At 49.9% G+C, this 17,007-nt stretch overlaps 15 protein-coding genes across 15 annotated transcripts; 6 read left to right on the forward strand and 9 right to left on the reverse strand.

The window, feature by feature from the left end:
• Positions 1-125: 125 nt before the first annotated feature.
• NEMAJ01_1389 (uncharacterized protein) lies at positions 126-440 on the forward strand (the record flags this gene model as incomplete). Its single annotated transcript, XM_047915227.1, has 1 exon — positions 126-440. One exon carries the CDS (start codon positions 126-128, stop codon positions 438-440), a length of 315 nt encoding a protein of 104 aa, XP_047771184.1.
• A 5-nt stretch (positions 441-445) lies between these two features.
• Positions 446-1,372, forward strand: NEMAJ01_1390 (uncharacterized protein; the record flags this gene model as incomplete). Its single annotated transcript, XM_047915228.1, has 1 exon — positions 446-1,372. One exon carries the CDS (start codon positions 446-448, stop codon positions 1,370-1,372), a length of 927 nt encoding a protein of 308 aa, XP_047771185.1.
• A 63-nt stretch (positions 1,373-1,435) lies between these two features.
• Positions 1,436-2,911, forward strand: NEMAJ01_1391 (uncharacterized protein; the record flags this gene model as incomplete). The annotated part of the gene is made up of 1 exon (XM_047915229.1): positions 1,436-2,911. The coding sequence occupies one exon, from the start codon at positions 1,436-1,438 to the stop codon at positions 2,909-2,911; it is 1,476 nt and encodes a 491-aa protein (XP_047771186.1).
• A 183-nt stretch (positions 2,912-3,094) lies between these two features.
• NEMAJ01_1392 (DNA-directed RNA polymerase II subunit RPB9) lies at positions 3,095-3,463 on the reverse strand (the record flags this gene model as incomplete). The annotated part of the gene is made up of 1 exon (XM_047915230.1): positions 3,095-3,463. One exon carries the CDS (start codon positions 3,461-3,463, stop codon positions 3,095-3,097), a length of 369 nt encoding a protein of 122 aa, XP_047771187.1.
• A 27-nt stretch (positions 3,464-3,490) lies between these two features.
• Positions 3,491-3,802, reverse strand: NEMAJ01_1393 (uncharacterized protein; the record flags this gene model as incomplete). The annotated part of the gene is made up of 1 exon (XM_047915231.1): positions 3,491-3,802. The coding sequence occupies one exon, from the start codon at positions 3,800-3,802 to the stop codon at positions 3,491-3,493; it is 312 nt and encodes a 103-aa protein (XP_047771188.1).
• A 345-nt stretch (positions 3,803-4,147) lies between these two features.
• Positions 4,148-4,762, reverse strand: NEMAJ01_1394 (large subunit ribosomal protein L15e; the record flags this gene model as incomplete). The annotated part of the gene is made up of 1 exon (XM_047915232.1): positions 4,148-4,762. One exon carries the CDS (start codon positions 4,760-4,762, stop codon positions 4,148-4,150), a length of 615 nt encoding a protein of 204 aa, XP_047771189.1.
• Positions 4,763-4,905: 143 nt separating this feature from the next.
• NEMAJ01_1395 (uncharacterized protein) lies at positions 4,906-5,514 on the forward strand (the record flags this gene model as incomplete). Its single annotated transcript, XM_047915233.1, has 1 exon — positions 4,906-5,514. The coding sequence occupies one exon, from the start codon at positions 4,906-4,908 to the stop codon at positions 5,512-5,514; it is 609 nt and encodes a 202-aa protein (XP_047771190.1).
• Positions 5,515-5,931: 417 nt separating this feature from the next.
• Positions 5,932-7,176, reverse strand: NEMAJ01_1396 (uncharacterized protein; the record flags this gene model as incomplete). The annotated part of the gene is made up of 1 exon (XM_047915234.1): positions 5,932-7,176. The coding sequence occupies one exon, from the start codon at positions 7,174-7,176 to the stop codon at positions 5,932-5,934; it is 1,245 nt and encodes a 414-aa protein (XP_047771191.1).
• A 509-nt stretch (positions 7,177-7,685) lies between these two features.
• On the reverse strand, positions 7,686-10,391 carry NEMAJ01_1397 (uncharacterized protein; the record flags this gene model as incomplete). Its single annotated transcript, XM_047915235.1, has 1 exon — positions 7,686-10,391. The coding sequence occupies one exon, from the start codon at positions 10,389-10,391 to the stop codon at positions 7,686-7,688; it is 2,706 nt and encodes a 901-aa protein (XP_047771192.1).
• A 278-nt stretch (positions 10,392-10,669) lies between these two features.
• Positions 10,670-11,923, reverse strand: NEMAJ01_1398 (uncharacterized protein; the record flags this gene model as incomplete). Its single annotated transcript, XM_047915236.1, has 1 exon — positions 10,670-11,923. One exon carries the CDS (start codon positions 11,921-11,923, stop codon positions 10,670-10,672), a length of 1,254 nt encoding a protein of 417 aa, XP_047771193.1.
• A 610-nt stretch (positions 11,924-12,533) lies between these two features.
• Positions 12,534-12,968, reverse strand: NEMAJ01_1399 (uncharacterized protein; the record flags this gene model as incomplete). Its single annotated transcript, XM_047915237.1, has 1 exon — positions 12,534-12,968. The coding sequence occupies one exon, from the start codon at positions 12,966-12,968 to the stop codon at positions 12,534-12,536; it is 435 nt and encodes a 144-aa protein (XP_047771194.1).
• Positions 12,969-13,907, reverse strand: NEMAJ01_1400 (uncharacterized protein; the record flags this gene model as incomplete). Its single annotated transcript, XM_047915238.1, has 1 exon — positions 12,969-13,907. One exon carries the CDS (start codon positions 13,905-13,907, stop codon positions 12,969-12,971), a length of 939 nt encoding a protein of 312 aa, XP_047771195.1.
• Positions 13,908-13,918: 11 nt separating this feature from the next.
• On the forward strand, positions 13,919-14,389 carry NEMAJ01_1401 (uncharacterized protein; the record flags this gene model as incomplete). Its single annotated transcript, XM_047915239.1, has 1 exon — positions 13,919-14,389. The coding sequence occupies one exon, from the start codon at positions 13,919-13,921 to the stop codon at positions 14,387-14,389; it is 471 nt and encodes a 156-aa protein (XP_047771196.1).
• Positions 14,390-14,501: 112 nt separating this feature from the next.
• Positions 14,502-15,497, reverse strand: NEMAJ01_1402 (uncharacterized protein; the record flags this gene model as incomplete). Its single annotated transcript, XM_047915240.1, has 1 exon — positions 14,502-15,497. One exon carries the CDS (start codon positions 15,495-15,497, stop codon positions 14,502-14,504), a length of 996 nt encoding a protein of 331 aa, XP_047771197.1.
• Positions 15,498-15,514: 17 nt separating this feature from the next.
• On the forward strand, positions 15,515-16,969 carry NEMAJ01_1403 (uncharacterized protein; the record flags this gene model as incomplete). Its single annotated transcript, XM_047915241.1, has 1 exon — positions 15,515-16,969. The coding sequence occupies one exon, from the start codon at positions 15,515-15,517 to the stop codon at positions 16,967-16,969; it is 1,455 nt and encodes a 484-aa protein (XP_047771198.1).
• Between the last annotated feature and the right edge of the window lie 38 nt (positions 16,970-17,007).

The following is a 17,007-nucleotide window of genomic DNA, read 5'->3' on the forward strand; positions in this document are numbered from 1 at the left end:
CCAGCCTTGTCCAGCTCTGCAGGCATAGACCCTGCATTTGCACTGCTTGGCTGAGCTCTTGACTGCTACAGGACTGCATTTCCCTGCTTGCTCTTTAGTAAGAGAGTGCATTTCAGCGTAGAAATATGTGGCAGGAGCTTTTTCTTGGGCTTTGCACGCTACAGTTTCTTGAGTCTACAATATATTTGTCGCACACAAAAAGAAAGCATACTCGTTCCTACAATGCGCCAATACACTTTTTATTTAAAGAGGCGAGAAAGACTAAACGCACAAAATTTGGAAAAGACGCAGCCAGCCGGCAGGAAAGCGCTAGAGGGGAGGGCAAGCACACATGCATGTCCAGAGCGGTGCCAAAGAACGCGCAAGCCGTATACTTGGAAAAGCACGGCGATATCCGCAGTCCGTGCATTAATAAAACTTTTAATTTTTCAGCAGCTTAGTCAGTATGGGTACACCGCAACCGAAACCCGCCACGAACAAGAAGGACATAGACAGGGTGAGCGGCACCTTTGAGGACGACATTTTTTCAGTCCATATGGCGCCGCGCCTGCTTGTGATTCTTCTGAACGGAAAAGTGTTTGAAAAAACAAAACAGAAGGGCAAAAAAGCAGACGCCTCTTCGCCCGAAAAGTACGCCGAGATCTTCGACCTAAAGGAGGTGGTGAAGCATGCAGAAATGTTTGACGAGACTCTGTACATAGCCACTTCCACGGTGCTCTATAAAATTGTGAAGCCATCCGCTGAGAACCAGACGCAGCTGGAGCTTAAGGAGGTGTGGAAGACGGACTTTGAAAAAATATCCGCGCTAGACATACGGAGCAACGAAGAGGTTATAGCATTTGGGGACCATGAAGGGAAAGTGACGGTCAAGACGGAGAACGGCACGTTCACCTATGCCGAGCACGAAGACATAGTTGTCAATGTGGTCGCGCTGAAGAAGGCAATATTTACGGCCAGCGAGGACGGGATTATTCTAAAAACCCGAATAGGAGAGACAGAGCCCAAAGATGCGTACGACGTGCGCTTCCCCATTCGGTACTTCGGCCGACTGGAAAACAAGCTCGTTGTTTTTGACGCATACGGGACTCCATACACGATGAACAAGACGGACAACGACCTGCGCAAGCAGAAGCGGGTCCTAAAGAGGATCACAGACGTGCAGAGAATAGGGGACACGCTCTACTTCTCGCACAAAAACGACCACTACAGAGCAACAAGCTACAAGGCCGTGGACAAGCTGGTGGTCCCCCACACAAGAACAGAGGGCTTCTTTGCGTACTGCAACAGGCTGTACTGCTACTCTGGGCAGGAGATAAAAGGATGGCCCGCCAGGCCTGCAACAGAGCTGGAGGAGTTTTTTGAGGATCTATAAATATTGCGCCAGAGCATATATGACTATTATTTCTGCATTTTTTCTATTTCGTATTAGAAGTGAATGAGCAGCTGGATCAAGCCCATGGTTATGGGACTAAAGGACTACATAGGGTGCGAGTGGGTCACAATAGGCCGGGATGTGATGCAGGTGGATGCGATGACGCAGGCTGTTTTGTCGCAGCAAGAGCGGCTTTCCGACGACCCGTACGGGCACCCCAGAGACAGCATAGGCTCTGTCCGCGCGAAATTTAATGAGTATTTGTTTAGAATAGAGAAAGTGCTAGAGCCCAAGGACGGGGGGTTTGTCATGAAAATAACAGACAACCTCAACGAAATAACGGCGTATCTGTCGAGGCAAGCCCTGGACTGCCTAAGAACGCACGACAACATTGCCGTTGGCATCAAGTCGCTGGAGAACATGTACGGCCGCCTGCAGAGCGGGTACTTTATGGTGAACACAGAAGAGTCCCGAAGAATATACCTGTGGATTGAGAAGATGGCATACATTGGCGAAAGGCCAAACAGAGAAAGCAAGCAGAGTGTGCGGAGCAGGTTTGTAAATATAAACGACGACGCAGAAGTCTCCAGGCTGATGCGGAAAGTGAAGATGGAGATAGACGCGTACAAAGCATGCGAGACCCTTCCGTTTCTGGAGTTTACCCTCGAAGACTTTGAGTTTATGCAGGACATGGACTTTATGGAGAAGTGCTTTGCCGGGGAGAAGAGAGCCGCAAAGGCCACAAAGACCTCGCACTCCCACGTGTATCTAAGCAGCGCAAACGAATCGCCCTCTTTCTGCATCAAAAACGGCCTTGACGAGTACGACGACTACTCTTCGAGCAGGGGAGCGTCCGAGGACGCCAGCACGCCTGTACAGAAGGAGCTCGGCAGCGCAGAGTTTGAATTTAAGGAAAACTCAACCGAGGACAGAGAGAGCGATGGGCTCTTGGTGGCGAGCTCTGTCTCTGTCCGGGGCCCTGCCGCGCCCCAAAAGGCGCCTTTCAGTCCGCCCAAGAGCGTGTATGCAGTGAGCACGGCCGACCTTGTAAAGAAGTCGCTGGTAAGTGCCGACAAAGGCGAGGCCCCCACATTCCTGCAGCAGGCAAAGAAAGCCTTGGGCTCGGCGGTGAAGGACCCTGTGCTCAGGCCCGTGCAGACATCGACACCGCCCGGGTCCCCAACGAAGCGCCACTCCAAAGAGTCCAGCCCGCGCCTAAGCCCCAAGAAAAAGGCCCCCGCTGAGCTCGAAGAAGAGACCCTAAACAGCATAGAGGTGTGCCCGAGCGTGCTAAAAACGCTTATTTCAAGCCCAACAAAAAATCCGCTGCCTAAAAGCACCGAAGCCCTGCCCGCTGCAAAGAGCAGCCTGCAGGAGGAGCTGAGCACCTCGGCAGAGGACGAAATCACAGACGCCATGGCGGATGAAATGGTCCAGGAGACCTTTCTAAAGTTTACGCCAATTCCCACAATATCCGAGTACAAAAAAAAGGCCAGCCGCGACGCCCCAGCAGACAAGGATTCAAAGAGCAGCGAGTAGCCTGCACAGGCCCTGCGCTTCTCTCGGACGGAAACGCCCTGCGCTGCTGTCCACAAGTATACGATGCTTATTTATTCTTTGTGCTTTCCAGCTGCACTGCTGCCTTGCACGGGCCTTTATTTGCAAGAGCCACCAAAAGCGTTTTCTCTCCGAGGCTCGCCCATTTTTAAAAGCACAGACAGACTATTTTTTGCTTGCGTCGAGGCTGTTTGTTGCCTTGAAGCATCTACAGCAGATGTAGTTTACAGACAAGGGCTCGTCTCCCCGGTTGTCCTTTGTCTGAAAGACCGCGTGCACTAAATGGCTGCACCGCGTGCACTCTTTGTTTATCCGCCTAAGAGTGGGGTCTTCGGCCATTTCCTTGACGACCGCACCCATCACAGCGCGCCCTGCACTCTTTTTATACTCGGCCGTAAAAACAGTCGGCGATATCGCCTCTTCAAAGTGCTCGCAGTTTCGGCACGCCAAGTAAAGCATTTTTTCCAGTTTGTCCTCCTTGGGGTAGAGCATGTTGTTGCACTCTCGGCAGAACTGCTTTGTTTCTACAACCATTAAAATTTTTCCAAGATACTTCTATTTCTACATCTTCCTTCTTCTTTCGCCGTCCCTCCAGTCCCGGTCCTTCTTTCGCGGCCTGGTGTAATACTCGTCTCGGAGCCTTTTCTGCTTTGCCAGATACTCTTTCCAGGTGGACTCGTTAAACCCATAGTTGAAGTAGTCTGTTATGTCCTCACCTGGCTTGTTCCAAGGTTTGTCTGCAATGTTGTCGCACTCTACAGTGTATGTCTCCAAAAGCTCTGCGTTCACTGCAGGGGCATCTTCTGTATCATGGAGCACTATTTCAAATCCATCACTGGAGTCTCTTTCCTCTTCAGATGCGAACTTCTCCATAAAAATATTCTAAAAATTCGCGCTATATAGACTGCAAGCGCCCTGCTGTTGTGGCTGCACGGGCAGATCACACAAACAGCCTGAGTGCCCGTTTTGGGCACATTCGTGTTTACTCCAAACACCCTGCGCATCTTTCCATTTTTGACCAACTGATTTGTTTGTGTGTGTGCTGTTTGCTGTCCGAATTTGGACACATGCATTCGGCGATTTACAGGCCTTCCGGCTAATTAATTGGGCGCCAGCCCATGCCTGCAGCTGCAGCTTTTTGCTGTCCGCGGCGCAGGCAGAAAATGTACAGACACACCCTACAGAATGATAAGTAAATAATTTATTAGCGTCTCGATCTTATCTGTATCTAAGAAGGGAAACTGTGTTATTTCTTCTCCAGCAGGCCTTTCTGGATCCTCCAATGGTCTTGTTGAATCTGTTTCCTCTTCCAATGCCTCTGCTCTTCTTAGTGGCACCGGTGAGCCCTCTGCACTCTCTGTGCTTCTGCTTGTTGCTGCACAGCCAGTTTAGTCTGCTGTCGGTTCTGATGTTCTTGACGGTTGGGTCAATAAGGATCACCTCGTAGTGCTTGAACGTGGCGTCCTGCCCGACCCAGTATGAGTTGAGAACTCTCAAACTGCCCAGCTTTCTTCCGACTTTGATTTCTGCAAGCGCGTGCAGACTCTTCTTCTGCTTCTGCTGGAAGATACCGTGGTTCACGGGCTTTCCGTTGACCTTACCCTTCTTTGCAAGTCTTCTTCGGCCTCCCCTTCGGATTCGCACTCTGTATATGACTATACCTGCCTTCTTGACGTATCCCAGTCTCCGGGCCTTGTCTGGGCATGTGGACCTTTCTGCTCGGTGCACAACATGTCTCTGTCTGTACTCCCAGCATCTTATTCTCAGCAGATATCTCATAACATCTGACTGTTTGTGCTTCTGGATTTCTGCCATATATTCATACGCTGACATTTTCTTGCTGGGGTTAAAAAAACTTAAAAATAGAAATAGCAATGCAAATATGTCATTACAAATATGCAGAAAATAGAATACACACAAACTGTAAATGGGCAAATGAATTAATTTGCTTTATAATTTAGTGAAATAGAAATAGAATGCTTGAAGACATGCAAATCTTCATGTTCAAAAGAATAGGTTTGGACTCTGGCGATGAGCAGTACTTGAAAGATGCAATAGATAATGCTGTTATACCAAACAGAGGGCTGCACACGGACACCTTCGAGTACACAGCGAAGAAAGAAGAAAAACGGGAGGAAATTAAGATAGAGCCTATCCATCTCGAAGAGGCTATATGTCCTAGACAGCTGTTTGACCCCAAAAACTGCCCTGGCATATATCTGTCCGAGATAGACCTAAGCATAGACAGCATGAAAGGCGCAGGCAGGGCCATGCAGAAGCCTCCGCACTCGTATGCTGTTTTGATAAAAAAAGCGCTGACAGAAACACTCGAGGGCCATCTTAGTCTCAATGGAATATATAATTGGATAAAAATGCACTTTCCGTACTACAAGACCGCAGACCCGGCGTGGCAAAACTCAATCCGGCACAACCTGTCGCTGAACAAGATGTTTGAAAAGGTAAAGCGCCCCGCCTCCGAGCCCGGAAAGGGGGGGTTCTGGAGGCTTAACCCGAATTTTGAGCCTGTAAAAGCAGTTCGCCCCAGAAAAAACAAAGAAAATAGAAAAGAGCTCCAGGCAGAGTAAGTTTGGCTGCGTTGCCTGAGAGCTCTTATGTGTAAATAAACAAAAGCTAGCAATCAGTGGCCTGCAGCTTGGGCTGGCATATTTGCGCTGCCCATTCTATGTGCGCCATGGAGGGCAAGCGCTAGCAGCCGAAAGGGCTTTTCACGGCATATAGCGCAAGCTGCAGGCAGCACGCGGAGCCAGATGCACATGGCGCGTAGTATGCTGTTCTTTTTTCTGTTTTTATGCGCATTTATACAGTGGGCTGCACGCTGTTTTCCGGGGTTGTTTTTAAGCAGCTGTGCACAGCCTGCGGCAAGACGGGGGCTTCTTCTGTTTTTTAACCTTTAGTTTATTTTTCAGCCTTTAGGCGGCTTTAGCGGGTGCTGGGTGCATGCGCACTTGCCTATAAGCCCGGAAGACTCTCTATCACTTCTGCTAAGGGCTGCATGCTGGGCTTCGTATAGCCAGCAGAAGGTATTGGTTTAACAAGCTCGGAACGTACTGTTGTATGACCTTCTGCGCCATATCCTGCGACTTTTTGCTGTTCAAGTTTCTGTAGATGCTTATGATTTTCACGAGGGCGTGCTTTGTGCTTTCCTCTATCTCCTCGGCCTTGATGCCTTCTTCTATCCTGTCCACTATTTCAAGCGTTTTCGGAGTCTCCTCCAGATCTTCGAGTATTTTGTGGAGGACCAGAAACACAAGCAGTGTGCTGCACGCCAGGTCTGTGTCCATCTGTTTGAACATTTCAATGCATGGCGCAGCCGTGGAGGAGCTCTGGAGCAGGAAGGCTTCAAGAAGCTCTGAGCTGTTGGCCAATCCGTTTCCAAGCTTTTTGTTCAAAACACTGGCTAGTGCCTTTTCGTACGATATTGTCACCCCCTTGGCCCTCTTAGGAGCAAGGCCGTCCTCCTCCTCTCCGCGGCTGGGCTCCAAGACGCCTGTGCTGGGGGCGTTTTCCGAAACCATCATTCTTAAAAGATCTTTTTTGTCTCTTCTGCTTAGGACGTTTGTGTGTCTGTGCAGTGCCTTGTCTAGTGTGAGCTTGAATGCGGCTTTGCCAAAGGACATTCTTTGCATGCCGTAGAATATGTAGTTTAGCTTTCTTATAAGGCGGTACCCAAGCTTGCTCAGCTCCGGAAGGCTGCACATCCTGTGCGGATCCACCTCGAAAAACGACTCAATGTAGTCACATATCCAGTCCTGTATTACTTTGCCCTCTTTTTCCAGAATACATGCTTGCTGGTCTATGCGCCTCTGTATCTTGCCTATGGAGTCAATTGAATATTCTAATATCTCTTCGTAATTCTGGCACGGCTGCTTGCTTCTCTTCAGATCGATCTTCGTTTGATTAAACCATGCAAAAAACGATGAAATATCGCTTTCCAGCATGCTTACGGACACGAACACTAGGCCAATCACATTATTTGCTTTTTCGACTTTCTCGGGCACAGTTACGTCATTTTCAAAAAGCTTGAATCTCTTCAACTTCTTCAGCGCAAATGCTGCACTCTCTTTTGCTGCATCAAGCCTGTCTATATGGGTCCTAACCCTCTTCATGATTTGGTAGTTCCTTTCTAGATACCCAATGCAAAGCTCTTGTGAAATGTCACCGACATCCGCTTTTGAGAACACTCCCAGAATAAGTAGGATCCAGGTTATTTGCGTGATTTTTTTCATATTCCTGAAAAAATATATGGTTAAATATGGAAACTAGAAAAATTTAATTTACAAATAGAGGAAAGCCGCTGCCCAATCAAAATTTTCAAACCTGAAAACTAATCGCGATTCTAGAGAACCCCCCGGCAGATATGCAAGACTGGGGTCCCCCCACGGGCCGGCTGTACGCTCAACGGATTTGACCCCGGCAAAACGAGTTCAATGCCCGAAAGCACAGTAAAATCCAGAAAAGGGACCCGCTGTGGCACCGATAGAATATGGGTGTAGAACTAAAACCCTACACCTCAAAGTCCTCTAAAAACAAGTTTGGTACATATTACATTGCCAACTAATAGTTTAAAAATATGCAAAACCACACGCGGGTTTTATATGAGAAAGTCAGCGCCTGGACATCGCGCAATGCGGAAAGATGCAGCGCATATACTAGACAGACGCGGCTTCTAAGCTGCAGTTTATTTTAAGATGCGACAAATAGCGCACAATGCATGCAGCTGTGCTTTTGGGCCGCTCTAGCAGTGCTCATCGGGCAGTCCGGGAGGCGTGTCAAATATAATAATGAGCCTGAAGAACTTGTGTCTGTCTTCGGGTTGGCATTCGCCTCCCAGCACGATGTTAAACTTGGCGTGGAGCTTTTCCCTATGTTCGAATAGCATAGAAAATATCGGGTGGTGCTCATTATACATAAAATCATCAATCTCTCTGTATAGCCTCTTGATTGTGCTCGAGCTTATCTCAGGGTACAAAAGGGCCAAGCCCAGCCAGGCAATTTTCAAAGTAGCTTTCACCATCCGGGCGTCCTCGGTTCTCTCCTGGTCAAGCGCATCAAAGAAGCTGTCCACACAGTCTTTACTCTCCCCACGATAAAAGCAGCTGAATAGAGCAATCACAGACTCAGGGCGTTCAATCCCAGAAAAACAGGAAAAGGGCTGCTTTGTTTCTTGCCGGTACACTGACACAAAGCTTGAAAAAGGAATCCTAGTGCCCGGGTCGTTCATTTGGACTACGAATAAAGAGCTCAGCGAGACTTGGTTGAAAACATGGAGGCGCTTTCTGTCGCTTAGCTGCACCTCTGGAGCTAGGCTGTCTAGGCTGCCAATAAACGCAAACGGAGCGAGCATCTCATCGTGCACTGATGGGTCGTCAAGCTGGCAGCTGCCCACTATGTTAGAGGCCAGCCTGAAGATCGGGAGGTCCTTTGAGATTCGCACATAAGTGCTTTTCAAAAACAGAGCAGCTTTAATTGCCAAGAAACTTTTGCACCACGGCTCTTTGAATTCTTTGAGCATAAACAACGCATTCGCACTTGTTTGCTGGGTATTTAGAATGTTTGAGAGTATGACTCTGGAGAGCCTTATCAAGGTATCGACACTATCGCCGTTTGTGCCATAGAAGAAGGCATCGTCGACGTGCTGTGCAGCCAAAACCCCCGAAAACACTTCTCTGTTCTCATGTTCTCTTACTCTATCTTTGAGCGCTTGTATTTCATCTTCAGTCACCTCGATCGCCATGGATTCGGTGGTGCTAGCTGTCATGTGCTTGTTTTTTACGCGCAGGCACATCCCCCCTTGCTCCACTCCGCCAAAGAAGTGCTTTATCTCAATGTCCCCGTATATGTCGGCAAGCCCGTCTTTCCGAACCCTCTTTTTAAAGCCGCTGCATCTTATCACAGCACTCGTGTTCACGGACAGCCGAGCGAGCAGGGCCTCCACATATCTCTCCACCCGGGAAAACACGCTGTCTTTTTTGCACGTGGAGTTTTCTACCTCGCGCATAAAGTCAGCCAATGTGTCTTCTTCGCCTTCTAAGTTTCCTGTGATGCTCAATACAACCCGCAGAAGGTTCAGAACCCCCGAGCGAAGCTCGTTTCTGTTTTTTCGGTTGTATATGATTCTTTCGCACGGCAGGTCTGAAACCACCCTGTTCCACTCTCGGTACATGCTGTTGCTTGTGAACTCCACCGGCTTCTTATGCTCCAGAAAGAATTTTTTTAGCTCTTCAGACGCGTTCGGCATCGTGGACAGGCTATAATATGCACTTTCGGGATTGTATGCAAGGCAGCACATCAGAGCATATGTGCTGGCCTCGACGCAGTTTTGAAAGTTATGCAGGCTGTCTGAGTAGAACGAGTCTGTGCTTCTGCTGTAGGAGGGCACGCCTATCTGTGAAGGAACCTGGCTTTGGTGGGGGAACGGAAATCGAACTAATTCCTCTGTAAGCTCCCGAAGAGCCGCTATCGACTGTATGCAGTTTACCTTATCCTCAACCAAATGGATTGGGGTAAAAAAGACAGAAAATGCCTTCGTCAGCACCGCGAGCCTTTCATCAAGCCTTTTTTCCTTCGCTTCCTCGATCATGTCGCCCAGCAGCTCGTGCACTTTCTCAGCCAGCAGGATTGCGTCCTCCGCGCCGTTTGTATACTCGAAGATGTACGATTGTATCAGAAACTGCGGGGTGCTGAGAAACTTTCCAGTTTTTAGCTCTTGGCGCGTCTTCGGCATTTCTCCTACTTTCTTGTATTTCTGGAAGAACCTTATAACCGAAACTGCTCTTTTCTGATACGAATTCTCGAGGGCGTTCGTTTTCGGGTTCAGCACTTGTATTTCTGTGCACACCTGGAATATTTCCTTGGTGTCCCTGCTTCTAAGAGAGATCTCTTTCTTGGTGCACTTTATGTCCACGTCCACGCCCTCGCTCAGAAGAAGCAGCGAGGCAAGAATGTAGTGCGCGTGCTCCTTAGCCTGCTTGGCCCGAATGAACCGGATAAAAGCGTCGTACTGGCTTGTTTCAATCGACAGCTCCCCGTCCACAGACGGAAACAGTCTAATCAGCGTGTTGTGGTATTCCTGGGTGTAGTCATCGACTGGGCAGAGAGTCTTCTCCAGCGAGAACACGTCACTCTCCATTTTCTTGTGTGCAGTGTCTTGCGTGGGGATTCGCCTGTACGCGTATGCCTCTTCCGAGTCGCCCTCCCTTGGAAGAGCGGCCATGCTGTACTTCGTCTGTATCTCCGGCGAAAACAGCCGTTTGTTGTACATGTAGCCCCTTTTCTTGTAAATATAGCCGTGAATCATGTTAAGCGGGCCTTCGGGATTAATGCATACATCGCCATCTGGCGTGCTTATCGTGTGCTGAAGCGAAGTTTTCAATTCGGAAATGCTTAGCTGAGCACAGGCCAGGTGCGGCATCAATAGCCCGAGCAGAAACCGAATTTGCATAAAAAAATAAATTGGCCTGCTTTTAAGCTATGTCTAAGCCACGCGCCGATTACAGAGGCAGGTGGCACAAAACGAAGATTTGCATAGCCTTGGCGCGTCCTCAGCGATAAAACCAAGAAAAAGTCTATCTTTGCGCCCCTATAAAGGCGCATTTTCGGATAACATATGATATAGTTTATTTGTGTGCCCAGGCACTACAGGCGGATAGCCTAAGGGTTTTTCAAGCGAATGCGCATGCTGGCTGGCACATGGCGCCCTTCTGCATTTATGCGGTGTCTCTACGCCGGAATAAAGGCTCTCATGCGGGAAACCGCGCTCTTTATGTCTCCAACTATACCTGGGTTTGCGAGCAAGATCAAGTTCGTTGCATAGAGCATGTAGCTGAAGGCAACCATTGCACCAAGCATGCGGACAAAGAGGCAGATCTTCCACTCTCGCTTGAAGCTCGCATTCTTGCCCACGTCTCTTCTGATCATGTCAGGAGTCTCAATACCGGCAACGAGAAGTTCTATTATCCAATCCCCGACCTGTTTCGAGAGCAGAAACTCCACAATGGGCTCCATGAACATAAGAAGAATCGTTATGTTGTACGTCACAATAAGATAGAGGAAGATCCCTCGTATCACTATGTTTGCAACAATAGAGCCGTTCTTCTTGTACAGAGAAGCCACTTTTTCTTTCTCGTCCTCCTTGGAAAGAATGTAGCAGTATTCTGCAAGCGCTCGCCCAAAGAACATAAGGCACCCGTTCATAATGGTTCCCTGCGGGGAGACTGCAAAGGTGTTTATGCTTTGGAAGACGTGCAGGAGGCCTGCAACGCCTGGTATTTTCTCCAGAAAAAACTTGGAAAGCTCTCCAGCCATAATAAGCCTGTCAAACCCAACAAATCCGAGCATGCCCACAAACGAGGCCGCCTTGAACAGAGAGACTATGTAGACAAATATAATTGCCCAGATAGAGAAGATTTTGAATGCGCTGATAACATAACCCTGCGCCGTGTCCAGGTAGGAGCGCTTTGTTTTTTCATGCTTGGGCTTGCTTTCTTGAGAGTCACGCACCTCTTCAAACAGCGGGGTGTCCAAGTATTTTTGCAGCAGCGTGTTTTTGGTGCGCGCCCGGACTGGCTGCTGCTCCTCTGCTACCTTTTCGCTCAGAGCGTTTATCTCGAGCTCAGAAGGCTTGTACAGCTCTTCGCTTTTCTTCTGGTAGTTGAACAGGAAAAGCAAAGAAAAAATTGCCTGCATGGCGCAGATGCCGATGTTTAGAATCCCGCCCTTCATTGCGTTGTTGATGGCCTTGAACGACAGCAAGTATCCCATTGACGCGTTGAACACCGCAGTAAACTTTGCAAGAGAGAACCAAATGGTCTCCAGAAGCCCATTTGGAGCGCTTTCAATGGGATTTGCGCCACCTTTGCCAAAATTATCTGCGGCTGCTCTTGCCCCCTCCACTAGCACAAGCAATGCCACGCTAGCAACTGTCCACAGCATGCGTCTCTGTCCTATAAACTGCTGATTTATTGATCGATCCATTCGCCTGCAAAATTTTATGCAATTTTATACATAGTTAGGGGTACTTCTGGCGCAAGGCGTGGCTGGCCTTGCCCCGTGCGTGTTTTCATTTGCTGCTTAGGTACCCTCAGTGCACAGGAGTGTCCGGTGGGAGAGGGGCAGCCGGATGGGGCCTAAATTGATCGCCCACGAAGTGCACCCGTCTACGCCCGACCCTTCATATACGCGCAAATTAGGCCGGCTGCAACCCGGATGTTCATGCAAAAGACTGTCCTTTACGCACTTTCGGGTTATTATTGTATGGCGAACTTTCAATCAGCTACTCGCACTTGGCTGTGGGCCTTTCTAAAGCTTAGGCCCACAAAACAAATTCTACAATTGGAGAATAACCCAAACAAATATTTGAGTCTTGTCTATTCAAGTTGCATAGTGGATTTCAATAAAGACGTATTTCACACGCGTGCCCTGCTCTGCAGCCGGCTGCTTAAAAGCGCAAGCGCGTCTCTGTCCGTGCTGGCACAGCCACAAAGCCCCTTCGCCTTTCAAGAAATAGCCAAGCACGGGCAACTGTGCGTCCAGATGCAGCCGGCCCGAGCGCAAACAGAATAAACGCGTCCCGCACAAAAGCTTGCTACTTTTCTTTATTTTTGTCCTCCGGAACTATAGCCAGGAGAATGCTTTTGTCCAAGTTGACCTCTATCCTTACAGGAACATGCCACCCGCTGAACACTCGTTCTATTACTGCTGTGAAAACAGGCAGAGCCATGCTCGGGTCGTCTGTCTCCCACAGCTTCGGGATCTTCACGATCACTCTCCCAGAGCTGCTTGAAATCCCGTGCGACGAGTCCTCTATTCCGAGGCAGCGAAGTATCCTGTTGGAAATCGCGCGCCCCCATGTGTCCTGGCTGTGGGAGATGCAGCTCCTGCCAAGCCCGTGGACAATCGGCAGCCTGGCCCCGATTCGCCTTCCCATTCTGTCCAGGGCGCCCGGGTATTTGTCTTTGTTCTGCGTGAAGTACTGTCCTGCCGTGGAGAGCAGTGCTCTGAGTGCTCTTTTGTTTTTCATTTATAGATGCTTTCTCTTTTCTTTTTCTGCTTTAATAAGCCTGTTCAGAATGATTGTGGGCTGGTGGCAGGCGCTGACCGGCAGGTCCATGAGGGTGTTGTACTCTTCCATGGTCTCGTACCCGTACGGAAGCTGGTTTATCGCGTATTTTGGGTTTCTGGTGGTGTGCGCCTTCTCGTTGTAGATGACGTGGGAGGCTTCAAAGTCTTTTCTTTTTCGGATTTCCACTCCCGTTCTAGAGACTTTTTTTGTGTTTGAGGAGTTCTTTACCGGCTCTACGGAGAGGCCTCCCCAGGTGTTCCACCCGACAAGGACTTCCTCTCTTTCCCAGGGCCTGTCTTCTTCTGCGGCTGCCTTCTTTTCGGCAGCGAACTCTGCGTCGTCCACCTCCAAGATGCTTTCTATTCCGTGTCCTTTTCTGGCGTCTCCGGTGTGGGTGTTGATTATCTGAACTGGCTCCGGGTTTACTGTATTTCTGAGGAAGTCGTATGCCTTCTCCTCTGCCGTCTTTATTTCAGCGTCCGCCTCTTTTGGGTGAACTTCCTGCGCTTCAAACTCGTCGCAGTCTGATCCAACTGCCAGCTGGATTTTTATTTTTTCAGCCACTTTCCTCTGCTTTTCCTCTCTCTTAGCCTTTCTGTATGCTCTGCTCTTTATTTTTTTGGACCATGCGTTTGCTTTTGACTGGTAGGCCATTTTTATCTTTCTTGCTCTTTCCTGCTTGATTCTTTCTATTTCCTCTTGCGTGTAGCGGACCTTTGCGAGCTCCATCTCCAGCTCGGACTCCAGCGGAATCTGCAGGATTGTGCTTTTCTGGTCGGCCCGCGGGCTCACCTTCTCGCCAGCGTCCTTTGCCGCAGCTGTTCTTCCGAGGTGGATTGTGCTTTTCTCTAGTAAGTCGCGGTTTTTCGGGATTAAGTCCTTAAAGTCGACGGGCATGAAAAATTTTAATGGAATACTACAGCCTAAAAGACGCGCTTTCCGAGGGGGTGCTTCTGAAAGTGAGGCTGAAGTGCGAGGTTTCAGACGCGCGCGTGCAGGAGCTTCTAAAGGGGCGGCCTATTGAAGGCGACTGCGTGTATCTTCCGTACTACATGGTTGAGTGCATTTCGAGCACCAGCTATGTGGAGATAGTTGACGTTCTAGGGCAAGAAGTGCTTGAGGAGATGGAGGGTGCGCCGGAGCACGTGGACATGGAGGGCCGGCTTTTCTACAGCGCGCTGTGCAAAATCGACGGGATGCATCCGCTGGGGCCGGGTGCGAAGGCGACGGTGAAGGCGATGCATCTGAGCCGGGCGGTTTCTGGGAGCGCGGAGTTGGGGGGCTCTGCGGTGCGGGGCGTGTACTCGCGGGAGGAGGAGGCGATTCTCCGGAAGGGGCGGCTTGGGTGGCGAGGGGGCAAAAAGGAAGAGCAAAAATGATGGTCGTGCCGAGAATCGAACTCGGGTTATCAGATTCAGAGTCTGAGGTGCTAACCGCTACACTACACAACCCCCAAAAATCTGCAGCCTTGGAAGTTCAGATTTTGTTGATTTATTTATGTGTCTCTGCGAAGTAGAGCGTTCTTCTGATGCGGACTGCGTCTGGCGTTGTGAGTCCTGTGTAGTCGCCGGGGTTTTTTATGCCGAGAGCTTTGAGGGCGTTTTTGTGCTCCTGCAGGGCGAAGTGTCTTGCAAAGTGGCCCTCTGAGGAGTACGTTTTCCTGCAGAGCGAGCACGCGTGCAGGCTCTTCCTGGGCCCATGGGGTGTGCTTTCTGTTTCTGTGTACGGGGCAAGAGAGACTATTTTTTGGGCTGCTTCTGCGGTTTTTTGGGCGATATGCCGGAGGTGCATTCTGCTGCCCCGGACGCAGCGGGAGTACTCGCTTGCAATGCGGTTTGCCTGGGCCTCCGTTACTCTGAGGTACAGCGGCCTTTCCACTTCGTGGGCTTTTGAAAGAGCGTGCCGCTCGAGCATTTTATTGCTTATGGGCCTTCTGCAGGGAATGCAGTACGACTTTTCCCGCAGGGTTGTGTACGCAAAAGATGCAGGCGCGCACTTTCTGGGGCGGGCGACTTTTTTGAGGTACTCCGCGACTCTCCTTTTTGTCTCTACCTCCTCGTACTCGGACCGGAATTTTTCCTTCTCCCGGGCGTTGCTCTGGATGATGTGCAGAAACTGGGCATAGGAGTAGGAAGGGTTCAGCCATGCGAAGATGTCGCGCAAGGTCCTGGGCGGGGCACTGTGCGTTTCTCGTGCGGGGGAGAATCTCTGCGCGCAAAGGCCCTTTCTGGGCGTGTGCGTGCGGGGGAAGCTGGGCTTTCTTCTGGCAGGCGCAGACTGGGCGCTTTCTGTGCGGATCGGGGGTTTTGCGCTTTTAAGCAGGGCGCTTACTTCCTGCAGAACTGCGTCTTTCTGGATTTCCAGGTGCTCCAGCACCTGCGGGGCGCACAGAGCTCTTTGCTGCTTCTGTATTTTGCAGTACTGTGCAAAGTGCTTGCCCAGCTTTACATAAAAGGCAACGAGGCTAGAAACTTCTTCTTTTTTCATTTTTAATTTTGGCCTGCATGCTAGTTATACACGAGTCCGTAACGCTTTCATACGAAAAAGATGGCGAGGAATTTGAGCGCGTGGGCACGGTTCGGCTCTCTGCGGACAGGCTTGAGTTTGTCAGCGGCGACTTCCTGCTGGCTGTTGACCCGGAGTCGATCGAGTTTATAGAGTACGAAGACGAAATCCTTTTGGCGCTGTTCAACGACCCTACTGACTACCACATCTTTGCGTACGAGAGCGCCAAGCTGCAGGAGGACATCAACGGGCTTCTTTCCAGGTGGATGAAAACGAAGACGTCGATCGATTTGCTGGGGTCTTTCTACGAGCGGGGGGTGCCGACGAGCGTGCTTGGCGAGTGGCTCATGCACATAGGGTGCTTTGAGCACATCTCCATGCTGGTGCAGCCAGGCGAGGAAACGGGCGCTGCCGACTTGGAAAAAGCCAGAACGATCCTGAGCACGCTGGCAAAGATAGAGGAGGCGCCTGTGATCAACGAAATGATCGAAAACATTAGTGTAATATCTTCAGCATTCGGGATGCCGTACAATGAGGCCAGCGAAATAGAAAAATATGTGTGCGACCCGGAGATAGAGCGGTCAAACAGGCTGCACTGGCTCAAAAAAAACTTCTACGAGCTGCAGATGGGGATTGTAAAGGTGGCTCTTTTGGAGAAGCTTATTGAAGAGTCGCACCACATGATTGTTTGGAAAATACTTCCGCAAATATCCGAGAAAATATCAAAGCCAAACATTAGAAATATATTTGAAGAGGTGCAGGACAGAAGCACTTTGAAAATATTCATCCAGCAGCTGCAGAAAATGGGCGTGCTTTCGGGCTTGGATTTCGCACAAAGAGACGACATTTTCATACTGTACTACGTTGCCCTTGCGGATTGGGATGTTTTCTGCGCGCTCATTGTAGGCGATCCGACGGTGATAGAAAGCATATTCGTGCACTTCAACATAAAGATGCACGAGGGCGATCTGGAGGCGGCGGTGCACATACAGTCCATCATTGAGGCGATCCTGGAGAGCCCCCGGGCAGACATGGGCCTGCGGCTTCTGGAGTATCTGCCTGCGCTGTTCGAGCTTCCTGGCAGCAAGCACGTTCGAATGACGAACGGATGGCCGCACATCTCAAGCTCGCACAACCTGGGCGTGTACCACCTCCAAATACTAAACTTTGCTGTAAAGCGCCTCCCAACGCACGTTAAAATATATGTCATTCGGTCGGGGATTGTGGTGGCAATGCTGGAGGACCTTGCAAAAATGTCAGAGACCCAGAAGTACCTTGTGTGCAACATAGTGTATACGCTCGTCAGAAAGCGAGATATTGCCGTGCAGAAGTACATCAGCACAAGCAAGCTCCAGGCCGTTCTTGTAAATGCCATGCAGGAAGCAATGCCGCAGAAAAGCACCGCATACTCGCCGATTATGAGGCGGCTTGCACTGGGCACAAACGACGCGTAGCATAGAATAAAAAGCCAGCAGACAACGTCTTTATTAAA

This window comes from Nematocida major, assembly GCF_021653875.1.
Source record: "Nematocida major strain JUm2507 chromosome Unknown 2395, whole genome shotgun sequence".
NCBI classification, from domain to species: domain Eukaryota; kingdom Fungi; phylum Microsporidia; genus Nematocida; species Nematocida major.